This window comes from Chamaea fasciata, unplaced genomic scaffold, assembly GCF_029207755.1.
Source record: "Chamaea fasciata isolate MVZ Bird 193981 ecotype frontalis unplaced genomic scaffold, bChaFas1.0.hap1 SCAF_11, whole genome shotgun sequence".
Classification (NCBI taxonomy): domain Eukaryota; kingdom Metazoa; phylum Chordata; class Aves; order Passeriformes; family Sylviidae; genus Chamaea; species Chamaea fasciata.
The window spans coordinates 20,967,025-20,985,589 of record NW_027094096.1 but is presented as its reverse complement, the minus strand read 5'-3'; the positions used below and the strand labels follow the sequence as shown (position 1 = coordinate 20,985,589).

At 49.5% G+C, this 18,565-nt stretch overlaps 1 protein-coding gene across 2 annotated transcripts; it reads left to right on the top strand.

Moving 5' to 3' along the window:
• The first annotated feature begins 10,662 nt into the window (after positions 1 to 10,662).
• Positions 10,663 to 17,588, top strand: P2RY12 (purinergic receptor P2Y12). Of its 2 annotated transcripts, none has more exons than XM_066193611.1 (2): positions 10,663 to 10,730; positions 15,397 to 17,588. In XM_066193611.1, the coding sequence occupies exon 2, from the start codon at positions 15,414 to 15,416 to the stop codon at positions 16,437 to 16,439; it is 1,026 nt and encodes a 341-aa protein (XP_066049708.1). In that variant the 5' UTR covers positions 10,663 to 10,730; positions 15,397 to 15,413; the 3' UTR covers positions 16,440 to 17,588. The 2 variants fall into 2 exon arrangements, with proteins under 2 accessions (XP_066049708.1, XP_066049709.1); XM_066193612.1 differs by lacking the exon at positions 10,663 to 10,730 and adding an exon at positions 11,812 to 12,653 and having other exon boundaries at positions 14,768 to 17,588.
• Positions 17,589 to 18,565: the final 977 nt, after the last annotated feature.

The window sequence follows — 18,565 nt, the reverse complement described above, 5'->3', positions numbered from 1 at the left end:
AGAAAAAAAAGTATTACCAGGTATTCCAGTAGGTTTATTAACATCATATTGTGGCTTTTAATATAAACTTTAGGAAGTTCTAATATAAGCAACAAACCCACTTCAGCACCTTCTTGCCGCAGTAAGAGCAAGAGGAATTGGTTCTTTAAACAAAGAAGTCTATAAAGTGGATATGAAAATCACAGCCAAATATACATGATTTCAGACAATGCTTGTTCTGCCAGTGAAGAAAGAGGTGAACATTTTAATGAACAAATTAAATTTTATGCCAAAATCAGAAGTGCCTTTTAGTTCAGCAGTCTGATCCAGTGCAGTTCTTGAAAAAAAAAATTAAATAAAATAGTATTTCCCACAAATAAATAAATCCAGCATTCTTTGTCCTCTTTCAAAGTAACAGGACCTAAGAAGCACCAAATTCATAAAATTTGCCATAACATTCATCAAACAGGCCCACAAAAGTCCAGATATTTAAATCTATAAACCTAACCCCAAAATAACCCTAAACCCAACCTTGTTACATATTCACATCAACTGCAGCACAAAAAACAATGATGGAAATAGGAAGAGAACTCATGTTCTGCTGTCCAGAAAGTAAGGGGAAAGGGGAAAGGGGAAAGGGGAAAGGGGAAAGGGGAACAAACCCCACAGTGCCTGATCCAGGGCAGGAACAAACCCCACAATGCCCCAGCCAGGGCAGAACAAACCCCACAGCAAGGACACAAGGAATGCTCTCAGAACATCTCAGAACTTCCAGAACATCTGCTCTCTTCCCTCCCTGTCCCACCAGGGTGCTCATTCTGCAGAAGGGGAGGGTTCAGGGAGGCCCCACTGCAGCTGCGGCACTGAGCACAACGGGATCAGCACCCCAAACTCAGCCTCCACCATCCAGCTCTGCTCTCTCAGCTTTACAGATCTCCCTCCTAAATCCCCAATATTTTTTCTCATTAGACCCAGTGAAAATGCATGTGCTTCTAATGCTTTTAATTGAGCGAATCGTTGGAAGCCTGACGTGCTGAATAAAACTGGAGTCATCCTGTACCCTAATAACTCCGTGGGCGCTGCAGAAACTGCCCAAGCTTCGCTCAGCAAAACCTGCTGCTTACTGAAGGCAGTTTCAGTGTTTTACAAGACTTCAGCATCTTTTCCCTTTCTGAAACCAAATCCTTCACTTCAAACACGTTGTGTAATCTCCTGGCTCCCAGGCTGTTGTAACTGCTGAGGTGAGACAAAGGCATCAACCAGCACACTGGGGATTTTTGGGAACACAAACCCCACCCAGACCACCTTTTGCTGTGCAGAACTGGCAGAGGGGTCTGCACCAGGCAGGCGCCCACTGCAGTGACACTCTTGCATCAGTCCATTCAAGATAGAAGAACTATTAAAAACCCCTCAAAAATGGACGAAAATGATACAAAATTAATGCTTTTAAACTCAAAAGCTGCAATTCCAGCATGACTGCATTTTCTCTAATTTTCTATAGCAGGCTGTTCCTAATTGTGCTCACCTTAAACACGTTTGAAACCCCGGGTTCTGCAGGAGCTGCAGCAGGGGCTGAGCCTGGGGAGTGAGAACAGCAGCTTGGTCCATGGGCTTCCCCTGCGAGATCCAGCAGCATCAGACACAGCCCCAGCGAGCCTGGCTCTGCACACACCCCACCAACCGTGTCCTAAAGGGCCATTTCCTGCAGGACAGCCCTGCTGCTCAGCGCTGACCCTGTGGGCTGTGTGTTCTCCCAGGAGGAGGGAGCAGTGCCCTGTGACTGGAATGCTGCACAGCTTCTTGGCCACTTCTGAAACCATTTCACCAGAAAAAGGTCAGTGACAGACAGGAGCTGGAAGCAGCTGTGATCCTTCCCTCCCTGCAGCTGCCCAGTTCCCCACAAAACCAAATACAAACCCAAGTCCTCCAACAAAGCCTTTGCCATTCTAGCCAGGATATCTTCACAGAGATGTGTAAGTTGAGGTTGAAAGAGATTTTGATAACCCACTGCAAGCAGCAGCATCACAACTTAGGCTACCAGTTGGATAAGGATTGGAGAACCCTCCCTGTGCACTTGCTGCAAATCCAAGTGTGCCTAAATAACTGCAAACAGGGTGATGGATCCCCCATTCTGACACACCCCAGCAGCACCAGCAATGATTGCACACGTGGGAGATCAGAAAACAGGGTCAATGGCAAAGCCTCTTCAAACATACATCTGGCTTTGCCTTACCAATAAAGGCTTTTAACAGTGTGGCAGTTTCCCTGGGGCAGGACCAAAGTCCTGTGGACCAGCTCTAGAACAGCTTCACTAATTATTATCTGGGCAGCCTTCCAGCACAGATAGTCAGAACGAAACCTCATAACATCACTTTTCTTCCCAGAAACAACTGAATTCTATGAAAGTCAATGGTTCTGTGGGTAAATTGTTAGCTGTTACTGCTTTTGGAAGTGACAAGATCTGATTATTCCAGTAATGGCCCATTCTGTCAGGGCAGAACCCTCAGCCGTGCTCACACCGTCACAGCCTTGGGCACATCCTGCTGCTGTTCCCACCTTCCACAGCAAGAAACACACACCAAACCACCCCAAACAAAATTGCATCCTCTGCCTTCCCCCCGAGCATTACAGGGCGCCGCTGATCCATCAGCTCTACACAATGATGATGATAAATCCATCTCTGTAGAGGCACAGTCTAGCTTAAACCTGATTTCTGGCCTGAAAATTTAAATGGGCAAAGTAACTTTGAAGACTGGCACTTGTAAATGGGAATGAGAAAGGCTCAGAGACTGAGGGCTGCTGCATGTTCTGTGTCACATAAAGCACCTCACTACAACTGCTGAACAAAAGCTCCATGTCAGACCAAAAGCATGACATGAACATTTTAATGTGTCAAGCCAATTTTACCAGGTGGCAACAGCTTATGCACTCTCTGCAATTTGCTAAAAGCCATGTATCTCTCTGTCAGACTTCAAAGGTTATCTTATACATTTGTTTTCTAAAGTAGCATTTCCTTAAACTTTTTAGCCACTCTCTGGTGTATTCTGAAGACTTTACAGAGTTATAATACAGATTAGTTGTATTTGGAGCTTCAGAAATAAATATGTAACATTTATAACTGGAACCAAACTTTGAAACTTCTGCTTGGAGAAGTCACAGCAGTTTTTCTCAAAGCATCACAAAGTGCTGCTGCCCTCTGGAGCCAGTTAATCGCCTTAAAACTGGAATTCACTAACAAGAAAAAACAAGACTGGTCACTTCTCTGTCAACACCAACAGTCCCAAACCATGCCCAGGACAGAGGGGGCAGGATTTCTGTGACCCTCAATAAATCCCAAGGGGACACCTTTTGTTTGGTTGTCAGCTGAAGACCCTGGTTTGGAATCAAAGGGAAGTCAGGATGTAAGGAAGCTGAACAACACACTTGCTTCTGTACATCACAGTTTGAGTCAGAAAAAAACAGCAAGGGTGTTTGCCCTCCACAAGATGCACCAAATGCACACGAGTGGGATGCAGTTTTGCACCCTGTGATATCACACACTTCTGTTCAAACCACACACACACAACCCCAGTGCTCTCACTCAATTTTGGAACCCTCTTCCATGGCCTCAGGTCCAATGCAGTGTTTGCTTGGGGGTCAGTGCCTGTCAGCACAGAGAGTCTGGAATTCTCAGTGCCCAGGGTTCCAATAGGTGACAATGTCCCACAGGTGACAATGTCCCAGGTGACCATGCCTCACAGGTGACAATATCCCAGGTGACAATGCCCCACAGGTGACCATGTCCCACAGGTGACAATGTCCCACAGGTGACAATGTCCCAGGTGACCATGTCCTACAGGTGACAGTGCCCCACAGGTGACCGTGTCCCACAGGTGACCATGCCCCACAGGTGACGATGTCCCAGGTGACAATGCCCCACAGGTGACCGTGTCCCACAGGTGACCGTGTCCCAGGTGGGCCTGGGCAGTGGCAGCAGCTGTCAGGCCCCGTTGATGCTCTGGGAGCCTTTGTCCCCAGCTCCTCATGGGGAGCAAACACATCCCTCAGCCAGACAGACACAGGCACAGGACACAGCACCACGCTGCTTTCACTATTAGAAAACATCCACTTTCTGCATGAATCATTTCCTTGTACTTTTACTAAATTTAAGCAAGTGGCTGTGCAAGGTTTTTGGGTTTTTCTCTTTGTTCGGAGAACACAAGTTTTCTTTTCATCTCTTCTTTAAATGCAACATAGAAAGTACATAATACAAGTCTAGTGTCCCAAACATGAGCAAAAGTAACTGAGTGTCTTGCAGGGCTCCCAATTTTAATTGAATATGAAGAAAATCCTAGAAAGCTCCTCCCACATCGCTGTATTTTTATTTTCTTCTCTTTCTCCTTGTTATCACTCTGAATGTTTCAGTCTCTCCCTTTTTTCCAAGAGGCCTTCCCAGGCACAAGGAATGACGGGATTAAAAGATGAGCCCAGAAAGCAGTTCAAAGGAAATGCTGAAAATTACATACATGACACCTACTTTTAATTTCTTCACTGGATCCATGTAAGCCCCTTTGTTCCCCTCAGGCCCTCCTTGGGAGCTGTTTGACAGGTCTGAGGTGGGTGTCCCATGGATGAGGAACCCCCAGCACACCCAGCACGGTGGTGAACAATTCACTGGGAGGACAGACAAGTGTCATCCTGGGGAGCTCTGCCTGCCAGGAGGTCCAGGGGTCTGATCCACGACAGGCACACACTGCCAAAATCAGGAGGAATTAGCGTCCACCTCAGGAAAGTGCTCAGGTGAGGAAGAGGGAGAATAAAGGCTCCAAAGCTTTCCCAGATGGAGGCACCTCCACACCAGGACAGCAGAGAACCTCTAACCCCCAGGGGAAAAAGAATCCATCAAAGGAATGAATTTCCCTGGGATGTGGGGCTGTGACAAAGCCCGGACCTGAGCTGAGGGGCAATTCGGGAAATAACCACGGCGCCAGTTCTCATGTCACAGCAGCTGACAGAAATTAACTGAGAGAAAGGAGGCACAACCCCTGCTCTGGGCACTGTATGCTCAGCCTGAGGGAGCTGTTGGGGGCTGGGGCTCAGCGGGTGAGAGCAGAGGCTGTGAGTACCTCGGGAGGCACAAAGGAGAGCTGCAGGCAGTGGCCAGGCTGGGACCAGGAATGCTGCTTTTTACAATATGCAAAACTCTAAATCTGTGCCAGTTGGAAAGGGTGATGGATTTTCCTAAAGAAAGACAGGTTTAAACTTGAAAAACTTTCCAGGATCAAGCAAGGGACTGGGAAGAGATGGTCTCAGGACTAACACCTTTATTGTGTTTCCTAGAAAGAACTGAAATCAGACTCCAGTTCATTCCTTTCCTCTGTAACAAATTTAGGAGAAAAGATGTATTCACACTCCAAGGAGGAAACAAGACTTCCCCATTTTTCCCTCCTGGAACTGCTCCTTTTGGCACAGCACTGTAATTTTCCTGGGTTTACACCATCATACACACACAAAACTGCTGACACACCCCCACCTGACAGAGGGTGCTCACGGTTCTGTGCTGGTCTTACCTGAGTAACTGGATTGTGCAGGGCTGTAAGGAGCCCTTCCCTTTGCTCATCCTGCCCCTTAATGAGCACCAGGGACAGGACCGGCTGCTGGCTCAGCAGGGACACGCTTTAGGAGAAGCAAACACAGCACTTCATTAGTAAAGTTATTTTGATACTTCCCATCCTCAGTCCCTTCCTTGTTTTGTCTGCCCCCCCCCCCCCCCCCCCCCGAAGTGGCACTGCTGAGTCTGTGTCTGGTTTAGTCAATTAAAGCCTTGGCAGAGGCACTGAAGACTGTTGAAGACCATCCAAGAAGGCAGAGCCAGCCCAGCTGCACCAGCTGTTACTGAGCTCCCCAGCTCAGGGGGCCCTGAGGGATCAAGAACTGCCCACACACCTGAAGGCCTGAGCAGGAACACAGCAGCTTATTCAGACACTGCTTCGTCTAACCAGGGATGTCATTTTGGTGGAGACAAGGCAGCTGAAGCTTCTAATCCGTGCTAGTGGTCTCAAGTAGGTCCCAAGGAAGTTTCCCCTAAAGGCTCCGATTAGAACAAGAGCTGCCAGACTTGCTCTAAAATTCCAGCATGGACTTGATTAATCAGAACGTCTAGCATAACCACAAGGAAGTACAAACACATTTCAGTCATCACGGAAGAGTACTTTACTGAAGGAAAATAAAAAACCATTAAGTAATTAAAATTCTCACACATTCGGAGCTAGAGATGAGCTCAAGCTTAATTCCCAACAGGAAGCAAGTGGCATGACAATGGTGGGACCTTAACAGCAGGGAAATCTACAGCTACAGGAGGGAAGAGACAACAAGTGCTCTAACTGTTCCTTTACGTCCCTGACACTTCCCGGCACCAAGCTGCAAAGTAGCCCCTGGCAGGTGGGTTACAGAGCTGCCACATTTCTTCCTCGGAAACCAATGGTGTTTAGTGTCAGACCAGAAGACATCTGAACCCCCTCTGGGGCTGATGACGTTTTGTGAGGCTGAACTCCAGTCCTCAGTAAACTCCTGCTGCACAAACACCCTTCAGCTCTGTGCGCAGGGGCTCCCCAGTGTCAGACCTCTTTTGGTTCTGTCTCTCTCCATAGAAGATGACCCCAAGTGCTGCCCTTTCTCCCGCTCCTCTCCTGCAGCTTTCAAGGCCCTGCCTTGGACTGGGGTAGGCAATTCTGTAATCAGGGGCCACCAGCCACACTCCTCACCACTCACCCAGGAAGGATGAGAGGGAGGAACCTGGCAGGGAGATAACACAATGCAGAGAGTGGCACCAAGGCCACAGGAACCTAAAGCCATCCCAGAATGCTCCGATAAAACTGGAGCTGCTTCCTCAGCACAGAACTGCAACAGCTCCCATTTAGCTGATGCTTTTCTTCAGCACAGCAAGTAAAAATTTTGAACTACTAATGCAGGGTGCCAACAAGCTGAACTCGTGCCAATCCAAAGGCAGTTACTTGTTTGGAAAACAACGCTCACCAGTCCTGGAGCTGCTCAGAGTGATGCTTTTGCAACTTCCACAACGGCAGACACTCAGGGCTTGTGGCAAAACACAAAAAACCCATCTGAGCCCCTATTTCATATCTATCTTTGAGAGGGACTTGCCTGAGTTTAAAGGTACTGGGACTCAGGGGTGGAGGTCGGGGTCAACATCTGGAATAGCCAGATGTGCCTAAAGCCTCTCCACTGGGGTCACCCACCAGAGAAAGTCTGTCTTTGACCTGGACTCTGCACTCCTCACCTGGTGCAGGAGCAGGGGCAGATATTGACAGCTCTCATTTGAATTTCAACAATTACCAGTTTCAAATACCAAAGTTCTGGAATAAAAAACATAAACCTTACAAAAGCTTCAGGAGATTTTATGATTCAGTAAAACCAGGTGACACTGAGACTCCTTCCTCAGCTTCAGGACAGGAATGTCCCCATGGACACAGATTCAGCCTGCTCCCAAAGGCGAGTGCTCAAACTGAAGGCAAAGATCTGGAAGCAGGTATTGGATCAGGGCAGACACCATAATCCTACTGACTGTAACGGAGCTATGAACAGCATCAGGTGAGTAAGAAACAACCAAGTGTGGTGCCCCTTTTACAGCTGAGCACCCAACACCAAAACGTGGTCCTTAAAACAGAGACAGTTATTTACACATCCATCCTCACCTCAGGAAAAGCACAGGGCTTTGCCTGCTCCTGCTGGAGCCTGACTCGGGTACTCTGCATCGTCCCACCAGAGAGACAGGAAAAGGCTGCAACGAGAAAACTCTAAGCACTGCTCAAATTTTACATTAATCCTGAAGATGTGAAAACTGATAGAAATCAATCAGGAATCTCATCAAAATGATTGAAAATTCAACTAGACACAAGACTGAATTGGTGCTCCACATTTCGTGTAGAATGGAAGCCCAGCTACCTCTCTGGGGAAACCTGGGGTAAAGAGGTGTCCCAAGTACTCAGGAGACACTGAACTTACACCCACAGTGCAGAGCAGAGGGCTGAAGCCCCAGACACGGTTTGAAGAGCAGCACAGAGCTCCCAGGACCCCCGGGCACTGGAGCTGAGCAGGGTGCAGCTCACTGCCAGCTCCACACGCAGGTTCTGATGGCACTGACCTGGCAGGGACAGCAGCACTCTCATGGAACCCAGAGGTTTGGAAAGCAATAAATATTTACGTCAAAGCAAAGAACTGGTGTTTCCTTACTCAGGGGGTTGTTTGTGTCCAGTGTGATCAGGCCACTGTTCAAACACCCCACAGCTGCTCCGTGTGAACAATGAGCACCTGGGAAAGCCTCTCCTGTGGCAGCATCAGGGACAGAGGAGTGTGAGGCTTCTCAGCTCAGTGCTGCTCTGACAGGTCACTGCAGGACCCTTCCCTCTGCCCGGCCAGCACTGCCGGCAGGAGGGAGACAAGCCACAAAATCAACTGGCATTAAAGAATTTTACCTCAGAGATCCCATACAGGGTAATGTGGGATTTGGGGCATGATTCAGGATTATGTAACAGCTTAAGAAACAGCAGAGTTGACTCACCCCAGTGCAAGTTATTTTCTCCCTGTTCCAGAATGAAACTGGTTTGGCTGCATTTAGATGTTCCCTTTTGTGCTCTTACAAAACTTCTTCCCTTCAGCTGCTCTGCCCTGCCAAGGATGCCCCACACTCCAGAGAACCACACACTGGTTTGGGTTGGAAGGAGCTTTAAAGGTCACCCCATCCCACCCCTTGCCATGGGCAGGGACACCTTCCACTGTCCCAGGCTGCTCCAAGCCCTGTCCAGCCTGGCCTTGGACACTTCCAGGGATCCAGGGGCAGCCACAGCTGCTCTGGGCATCCTGTGCCAGGGCCTGCCCACCCTCACAGGGAAGAATTTCTTCCTCATATCCAATGTAAACCTAGTCTCTGTCAGTTTAAAGCCATTCCCCCAATAAAAACTCTTAATACTTTTAAAAATCAGATTATTCAAAAAATCTATGTAGACAAAATCCATAATCTATAAATGACACGTTTAATGAATGAAACACCCATCATAACAGGAGGTAATGACCTAATGCAGAACCTTCCCTCATTTCCAGACTCCAAACAAGCAAAGATTGTCCTGAGCTGTTCAGTCTGGAGCAGCACAAGTGCTGATACCAGTTCCTGAGTGACAGTGAGTGCCTCTGTTCCTCCCTCCCTTCTGCTGAACCACACAGACTGAATCCACAAAACTCACAGGACTTCACTCAATGCATTTCCAGCAACAGGGGTGAAAATGAAAACGACTGCAGAGAAGAAGGCACAGAACAAAGAGGTGAAAGGCAAAGTCTGCAGGGCCCATGGAGCCCCAGGTGGGCTCACCTGGCCCAACCCTGCTGCCCCACACACACCCCCAGCAGGGCACTGCAGACCAAGCTGCTGCCCTGTCACTCAGGCCCTGCCCAGCATCGAGGAGTTGATGTGTGAGCTCAGGGGGACTCCAGGAGACCCAGCATGAACCCCAGGTCCCACAGTAAGCTGGAGTTTGAAGGCTGAATGTTGCAGTAGATCACCTGCTTCACCTTGGAACAAAGGTGAGGGACAAACTGCCTCAGTTTGGTCCTACTGAGGACCAAAAACAGAGAGCTGCCTACAAATGCACATTGCAGGAAAGCTGCTGGCACGACAAAATCCTGGCTGGGTTAGCACTTCATATACATCTTCAAAATCCTGGCTGGATTAGCACTTCATACACATTTTCGAACTCATTTTGGATAAGCAGCATCTACCAGATAACAAGGCTGACACACCGAGTTCGTTCAAGTTTTCCTGCAAAGTCTTGGATTTCCACATCACTTCTTGGACATTTAGGACTGAAATTTTGAGCAACTGGGTAAGTTGCTCGTCTTCCATCGTCAAACATCGTCTTCCCCAGCATCATCCTGGGACATCAACCATCCCTGCAGGGGACGTGACCTCTCTTCCCAACACTGCCACCTCCTTCAGCTGTAGTGACCCACTGAGCTGCAGTGGGGCAGAGGGAATTCATTAGGGAGAAATGAGAAAATTTATCCAAATTAAAAGCTACATTTGATAATAAGATGACTGAACAGACAGGGTCTGGAAATCAGTAAATAAAGAAATTTAAGCTCATGTTTTGACATTAATGATTGGACAAAAAGGCAAGAGCTGTCCCAGGCCAGGGACACCAATATGTGGAGAGAAAAATAGGTGTTAGTGAGGAATGCAACTTTCACACCCAAAATATCCCAAGGAGAGTTTGTCTCCAGCGTGGGGTTTTATATCACAGGGACAAATTCCACTAATTAGCCCAACTGGGAAGACTTCCTCGTTGCTGAAAAGAATCTATGAATTGAAGTTAACATAAAACATGTCCTGCAGCCCGGGCACCCCCATCACTGCCAGCCCTTGCCCACTGCTCCACATCTGGATACCCCAGGGCAGGAGGATGAGGCAATTAGCAGAGTAATTAATTACATGAAGAACAGTGCCTGATGTTAACCCTGTGCTCTGGCAGCCAGTGCAACAGCAAAGACAGAAATCCAGGAGTGTTCCGCTCTGAGACAGCACTTGCACCAGAAGCAATGCTGAAGGAGTGGTCAGGAGATTGGACTTTTTTAAAAAGTGAAAGAATTATTTAAAAAGAGGAAGCTTAGGGAAGATAAGTAACTGTTCCAGGCACACGAAACCAAACACACCCCTCCCTCAGAAGACACTGCAGAGGAGACCAGAACACAGCAATCCACTGAGGGTGAGTCTCTAACTGTGAGCATTGGTGAATTGTAATTTATTATTGCTTCAAACTGACAGAGAAACAGCTGGGCTGACAGCCCGCTGGAAAGGAGCTGAAATGTCACTGTGGACATGCAGTGGGGTTGGGTGTTTCGAGGGCAGCAAGGGGACCAACATGAATGTAATGTTATTGCCTTAAATATAGCTGTCTCAAAATGTATACATAAATTTTATTAACAGTTTTCAGGATTTTCTAGCTCTACTTGATAAAGAAAAGGTGCTTCCAAACAAGTTCTGTGTACCATTTCTTTAACAAATTGTTTAATACCTTGTATTCTTACTAGACACTGTTTTGACTTGCTATTGTAGATTAATGTTAACAAAACTTGTTATTGTGTTACTGAAGTTTAGCTTGTAAGCAGAGGAAATTAACACAGAGCTGAGATACTTGTGTAGCTCTTCTCTATTTCCTATTTATTTTTCCTAGTGTTTCTGATTAAATGCTACTGCTGCCAGGTGTCTGTAAACCTCTTAAAATGTTATTACTGAGAAATACTTTCCTGCTCTCTGTGAAATGAAACCACAAATCTGAACTCTGCAGACCCCAACAAGGGACACAAACCAGGAGGGGAAACAGCAACTGGGGCAGTTTGTGAGTACCACGAGTTGTGGATTTGCATCTGAAAGGTTTCCACTCCTCCTTTACAAAGTCAAAGCCAAAAATAACGGCATACGGGAACCTAATTCTTTTTTAATTTAAAAATCAAGGAACTGAAGGTGCAAGCATAAAACTTCACAAACTCAAACACGTTTGTGCCTCTCCCCGCACCGAAGGAAACCTACACAGAGCACCACAGCTGCGGCAGCTGAGATATTGCGGGTTTTCGGTCCAACCCTGCCTGCACCGCTGCCGAGGTGCCCCGGGGCAGAACCAGGCACCCCCCGCCCTGGAAGTCAGCGGGGTGGGGGGACCCGATGGGGGCACGGCCGCACCGGCAGGGTTCCGAGCTGCGGGCAGGGCAGCCCTGGCTGACACAGGCGGGAGAGGGCTCAGACACTGCTCCCTGCAGCGCCGGGGACCGCACATCCTCCGGGGACCGCACATCCTCAGGAGACCTAACATCCTCAGGAGACCTAACATCCTCAGGAGACTGCACAGACCCGGCACCGCACAGCCCCCGGCGACTGCACCACCCCCGGGACTGAACATCCCCCGGGAAAGAACATCCCCCGGGACCGCACAGTCCCTGGGGACTGAGCATCCTCCGGGGGCTGAACATCTTCAGGAGACCTAACATCCTCCGCGGACCGCACAGCCCCGGGGATTGAACATCCTCAGGACACCACACAGCACCGGGGACCGCACATCCCCCGGGGACTGAACATCCTCAGGAGACTGCACAACCCCGGCACCGCACAGCACCGGGGACCGAACATCCTCCAGGGATCGAACATCCCCCGGGGACTGAACAACCTCAGGAGACTGCAAAGCCCCGGGACCGGATAGCCCGCGGAGACAGAACATCCTCAGGAGGCCGCGCATCCCCTGGGGACCGAACATACCCCGGGGACAGAACATCCCCAGGGCACAGAACACCCTCCAGGGACCACACAGCATCGGCAGCGCACATCCTCGATGACTGAACGTCCCCCGGGACCGCACAGCCCCTGCTCCCCGCGGTGCCGGGACCGCCCGGCCCTGCCCGAGGCTGTGGCCGCCCCGCCCGGCCCCGCACGCTGCCCCGGCCCGGGCAGAGCAGCGGCATCAGTGAGGAGAAGGCTGCAAAGGCCGCGGAGATTGCCAGGGGATGCAAAGCAAAGAGAAACCCCATCAGCCTGCATCAGTCTGTGAGAGGGATGACAGCAATTCCTTCACCACGCACCTGGACAGGTGTCCAGATTGGCTCCTCAGGTGGCTGCAGGACACGGACAGGTCATACAGGTGAGCTAAAATGGATCCTTCTGGAGAGGAACACTCTGAGGGGTCCACAACACGCTGAATTCACCACCCCACACAACCTGCAAATGAAACCATCCCAAGTTCCTCCCAATGCACCGGAGAAACGTGTCCCACACTGTCACAGGACATATAAACCCATCTTCCCCCCTCTGTCAGCTGGGGAACTGACAGACCCTCATCAGGCTGACAGGCCTCAGTCACATTTGGTGTCACCTGTGGCAGAGGCTTTCGGGGAGCCCAGAGCAGAGCAGGGCCAGTGGGTAGGAAACCAGGGTTCACCCCCTCCCCAGCCAAGGCTTCAAAGGGTGGGGGTCCTCCCTGGTAGGGGAGCACAGGCTGTGGAGGTGAATTGTCCTGAGCTCACCTACAGCCCCCTGCTGCACTTGCTACCTGAACCTAAAGGCTTTTTCTGCTGAAGAGAGACCAAAACCACACTTTGGAAAGGCGTATGTGCCACCAACCCTTGGAAGGCCTGTGGTGTGCTCAGAGCTGAGGGTGAGGCAGGCGGGGTGCCACGGTGCAGACACAGAAATGCAGACACACAGGTGCAGGCACACACACAGGTGCAGGCACACAGCCCTGTCCAGGCTCCCAGCCAGGCTGGACAACTCCAGCAGCAGCTCAGCCTCCACCACACTCAGCTCGTTCAGCAGCTGAGAACACACGCACAAATAACAAACTGAAAGTAACGCCCAGTTAAACACCTAAAACAGGAGCAAAAAAACTAAACCAAGAAACATTAAGGGTAAACTGTGTGGCAAACAAAAACGCAATTCACTAGAGAAAAAGGAGAAGAGGAAGCTCAATTCCTTTCCCCTGAAAAAGCATCCCTCAGAGCCACTCCTCAGAAATCCACGGTATTTCAGGCAATCAGATGCGTTACTGAATATTACGATGGTTGGGTCCAAAACAGAAAAGCCCATCCTAAAATCCTTTGTGTTAAAATAATCTAGAATTTTATTAACTTTGAAAGATTTGAAACTAAAATCCATGTATTGATGCTCCACAACTATCGCAGTACAACAGAATGGGGAAGCGCCCATTCTGAAGCATTCTGTTTCATGGGACAGGAAACTGAAACAGATACAAGCACATGGCATCAAATCTGGGGAATTTGCAGTCCAGATCTCGGGGTTTTCTGCCTTCCTAAAAAAAAATCACTGCAGCTTTGTGCTGACATAACTCCCCAGATGAACTCTGCTCACCCGTACTGCAAGGTCTGTAAGTCCACTGGTGTTCAGTGGTGGCTCCATGAGGTGGAAGATGAGCGGGATGTGGGAGCCAAGGGCAGAGGGCAGGATGTTGTGAGGCAAAGCCAACGATCTGCTGGAGGACATTGCTGGAGATCTGGGAACAGGAACATCAGGAATCAGGGGTGACTGGGGGCTCCTCAGGTACAGCAGCACCCTGAGGTCACCATTTGCCACACTCCCTGAGATGTCACCTGGTGTTGACCAAAATAGGACAAACAACTGCTGCAGTTTTGTGAATGTGGTCTCCAGGGTTGGGAATGCCTCTGGTTTGTCCTTCCTGGCCTTCTGTCCTTCATCCTCAACTGAACAGATATAAAAGGTTACCCCAGTAATTTAATATTCAATGGAGCCCTGGCAGGTTTCCATTGTTACTGATTTAAAATACAATAAGAATTTTGGTAAGTTTTACTCATGACTAGACAAATCCTACTTGCCCCAATTTTCAATTATAATTGGGACAGATACAGCACAGTCAGTCTTTCAATTACATGTAAATATCATATAATGTTGACGTTCTGACACAGCTTAAAAACTTGAAGCACTGCTCTACAAGTCACACATGGAAGAAATATTTCCTTCAATAATAACCTTCTCCAAAGTAACAAATCACTACTTCTTTCAAGCACTTCAAAAGTTTTAAGAGACAATTCTGTGTACAGAAATAACACTAAGGGCTCACAGGGCCAAAAGGGGCAGACGGGAACGCAGCTCCGTGCTCAGAAAAGTTGCGCGGTCTGACAAATCCCTGCTCCCTTTACAAAAAGCGCCTCTGGGAGACAGTCAAAGGCAGGAAGCAAACTGCTAGTTATTTCTTAAATTTTCATTTCCCTCTCTTTTCCACAGAAAACAGAAGCAGAAGCTCACAGTGCATCATCTGGAATCTGCAGCTGTCCCTGGCTGAGAGACCAGCTCACAGGCAGAGGAGGGTGTGAGCCCCAGGCCTGGGATGCTCAGCTGCTGCTGCCGCCCCTGCCTGCCCCGGGGGAGCCCACAGGAGCCCTGCTGCCCACTCCCGGGGTGAAGAGCTGCAGGGGCTGCCAAGGACCCTCAGGGAGAGCAGCCCCTGCCCAGGGAACAGCCTCTCCCCCAGTGCCTGCCCCTGGCCGGGGGCACCGCGGGCTGCTGGCCCTGCTCTGCCAGGGCTGTGCCCGCAGCACTGCCCTGCCGCATGGACCTGTTCCGTTCTTCAGAGCAAAAGCCAATTTCTCCTGCCTTCTAGGAAGAAATAAAGTTTGTCAGGGATTTGGGCATCAGCTGAGAGCACATCAACTCCCCCAGTGCCTGTTTTACACAGACAGATACAGTCACACGAACAACTGCATCACTGCACACCTGAGAGCTGCCCTGGCCCCCCCAGCTGAGTGCATTTGTTCACACCACAACAATTCAAAGCTGACTGAAAAGGCTGAAGCCTCATAACAGATAAAACTCTCAATTTCTTCTTCATTTTTTTTTTCTGTTTGTTTCTCCAGGGAGAGGAAATACCACAATGCAAATGAAAGCCACAACCCAGTTCAGCACCTCCAGGAATGACAGCAACTGCACCAGCGACAGCAGGATCAGCCAAGTCATCTTCCCTTTACTCTACACATTTCTGTTCCTGGTGGGAATCACTATGAACGGCCTGGCAATGTGGGTCTTCTTTAAAATATCCAGTAAATCCAATTTCATCATCTTCCTCAAGAACACTGTCATTTCTGACCTCCTCATGATCTTGACTTTTCCTTTTAAAATCCTCAGTGATGCCAAGCTGGTGTCCTGGGTCCTGCGGGGGTTTGTGTGCCAGGTCACTCAGGTTGTGTTTTACTTCACCATGTACATCAGCATCCTGTTCCTTGGTCTGATCACTGTTGATCGTTACCAGAAAGCCACCTCACCATTCAGAACATCAACCCCACAGAGCCTTCTGGCTGCCAAGATCCTGTCCACAGCCATCTGGGTGTCCATGTTCGCTCTCTCCTTGCCCAACATGATTTTAAATAATAAGAAGAAAACACCCAAGAGTGTAAGGAAGTGTGCTCTCCTCAAATCAGAGTTTGGCTTGGTCTGGCATGAAATTGTGAACTACATTTGTCAGCTCATCTTCTGGGTTAACTTAGCAGTCATAGTGGTGTGTTACCTCCTCATCAGCAAGGAACTGTACAAATCCTACAAAAGGACACGAAGCACAGGGAAGGCATCCAAAAAGACTGTCAACTTCAAGGTTTTCATAATAATTGCTGTGTTCTTTATCTGTTTTGTGCCATTCCACTTCACCAGAATCCCCTACACCTTGAGCCAGACGAGAGATGTGTTTGACTGCTCTGCTCGGAACACCCTGTTCTACCTGAAGGAGACCACGCTGTGGCTGACTTCTCTCAACGCCTGCCTGGACCCCTTCATTTACTTTTTCCTCTGCAAATCATTTAGGAAATCCTTGCTGGACGTGCTGTGCAAGCACAGGGCAGTGCTGGGGCTCAGGGCACACCCCAAGGAGCAGCAGGAGGGGGATGACAGTGACGAGACGCCGCTCTAGACTCAGCCCTCCACGGGCCCTTCCTGCCCACACAGGGTCACTGAGGGGGGCAGGAGCACAGAACCATGAGGAGTGCACAGAACTTCACCAGCTTCTATAGAAACAGTCCTGCAGATGAAGCACGAGCACCCTGGAACCACTGCCTGCAAAACCAGAAAGCTTAAATAACAGAGGGGTCCCCCTGACCCCAACCTCCACCCCTGCCAAAACAGGAGCTCCCCTGACCCAAAACCTCCAAAACAGGACCTCCCCTGACCCCAACCTCCACCCCTGCCAAAACAGGAGCTCCCCTAACCCCAACTTCCACCTCTGCCTCCAAAACAGGAGCTCCCCTGATCCCAACCTCCACCTCTGCCTCCAAAACAGGAGCTCCCCTGAACACAACCTCCCCCCCTGCCAAAACAGAAGCTCCCCTGACCCCAAACCTCCAAAACAGGAGCTCCTCTGACCCTAACCTCCACCTCTGCCTCCCAAACAGGAGCTGCCCTGAGCACAACCTCCCACCCTGCCAAAACAGGAGCTCCCCAACCTCCACTCCTGCCGCCAAAACAGCAGCTCCCCAACCTCCACACCTAAGAACTGCTGGGAAGAAGTCTGAACTTAAAGGTGGAACCGTGAGGAAAAACTTAAAACACAGCCATGAAATGCTACAGATGATACAATGAGCTGTAAAGATTTTGCAGAAATAGCTGAACTTGGGCCAGAGTAAAGTCCATGACAGCACAGGATCTGAGAAATGCAGATAAAATCCACAGGAGATGTGATTTTTCAACACAGGGAGTTGTCACCTTGTATGCAACTGCAGATTTTTGGTAACAGAATAACACTTTGCTTATCTCATTCTGTGCTTGCAGTTCCTAATCCATTGACCAATAATTAATAGTTGTATGTCGGAGGAAATTATTTCATAATCAGGCTTATTTTGATATGAATTAAATCCCCCAATCCTTCCCCGTACTACATGAATAAACAAAACTGTATGTTTTCACAGAGAACATTATATTAGAAAACATACACTCATCGTACTTACAGTGAGAATGACTTACATCATACCGAGATCTTGGGGAAAGATAGGCTCATGGTAACTTCTTTACTGATGATTAAGGGCAGTTTTTTGCACTACACAAAAAACTCAACCACTTCCCTTTTTGCACTTGGAAAACTAGAAAAAAAACAGGGAAGTATTTTCGAGTACATGACATTTTGAGGTATCACAGCACTTGCACATGGAATAGATTGTGGGCTATTGGAACAAATTGTGGTTCATTAATCAGCTCTGCAAACAGCTCCTGTTGAGCCAAGTGTGTCCCCATCACACAAGAGCCCGTCCTGCCAAAGCCATCGCCTGTGCACCTTCCTGGGACGTGTCCCTGCCTGCCAGGGCACTTCTACAGCCAAAACCCAATTTCCTAAGAGTTAAAAGCATCTCCCTTGGTGCTCACTCACTGCCACACTCGGCCCTGGGGCTTGTGCATCTCTGACACCCCGCTGGGATGGATTCACCCTGCTTCAACCTGCCTGGGGCCCTGCTCCAGCTGACACCATCAGTGGCTGCGCTCCACCAGCGAGCACAGGGCACCAGGATTTCCCTGGAAACAGTGTCCAGCCCCCCTGAGTGCGCTCCCCCAGCAGCCCACAGGCCCCAGGCCAGTTCCCATGAATGCCCGGGGGGAGAAGGGCCAAATGCCCCACTCCCACCCAGTGCTCACTCCACACATTTTTTGCACACACGGAGAGAGAGTGGCAGTTACCCAGGAGCTGCTTTCCCTGATTAGCTAAGCTGTCCAAACAACACACAGACCTGCCTGCCCCCCAGAGCCAACACTGATGGGGAGTGCAGAGGTCCTGGGACCTGCCGACAGCTGGGAGCAGCATCAGGAGCTCAGCTTGGAAGAGAACGTGGAAGGCACTGCCATGGACATCAGCCCTGGGGCACTGCAATGGGCTGTGACACCCCGACACGGTCACCAGTGGGTGACAGAAGGCAGGTCGGGCAGCCAGGACACATCACACTGTGACAGTGCTGGGGGTGACTGAACCCCAGCCATCCTCGAGGCTGTTTGCTCTCGGCACCCATTTAACACTGACACCAGCACCCACATTAACCCAAATGTCCCAGGCGTTGA

Coding starts and splice junctions, on each gene's coding strand:
- P2RY12 (XM_066193611.1), top strand. CDS start 15,414: ATGCAAATGAAAGCCACAACCCAGTTCAGCACCTCCAGGAATGACAGC.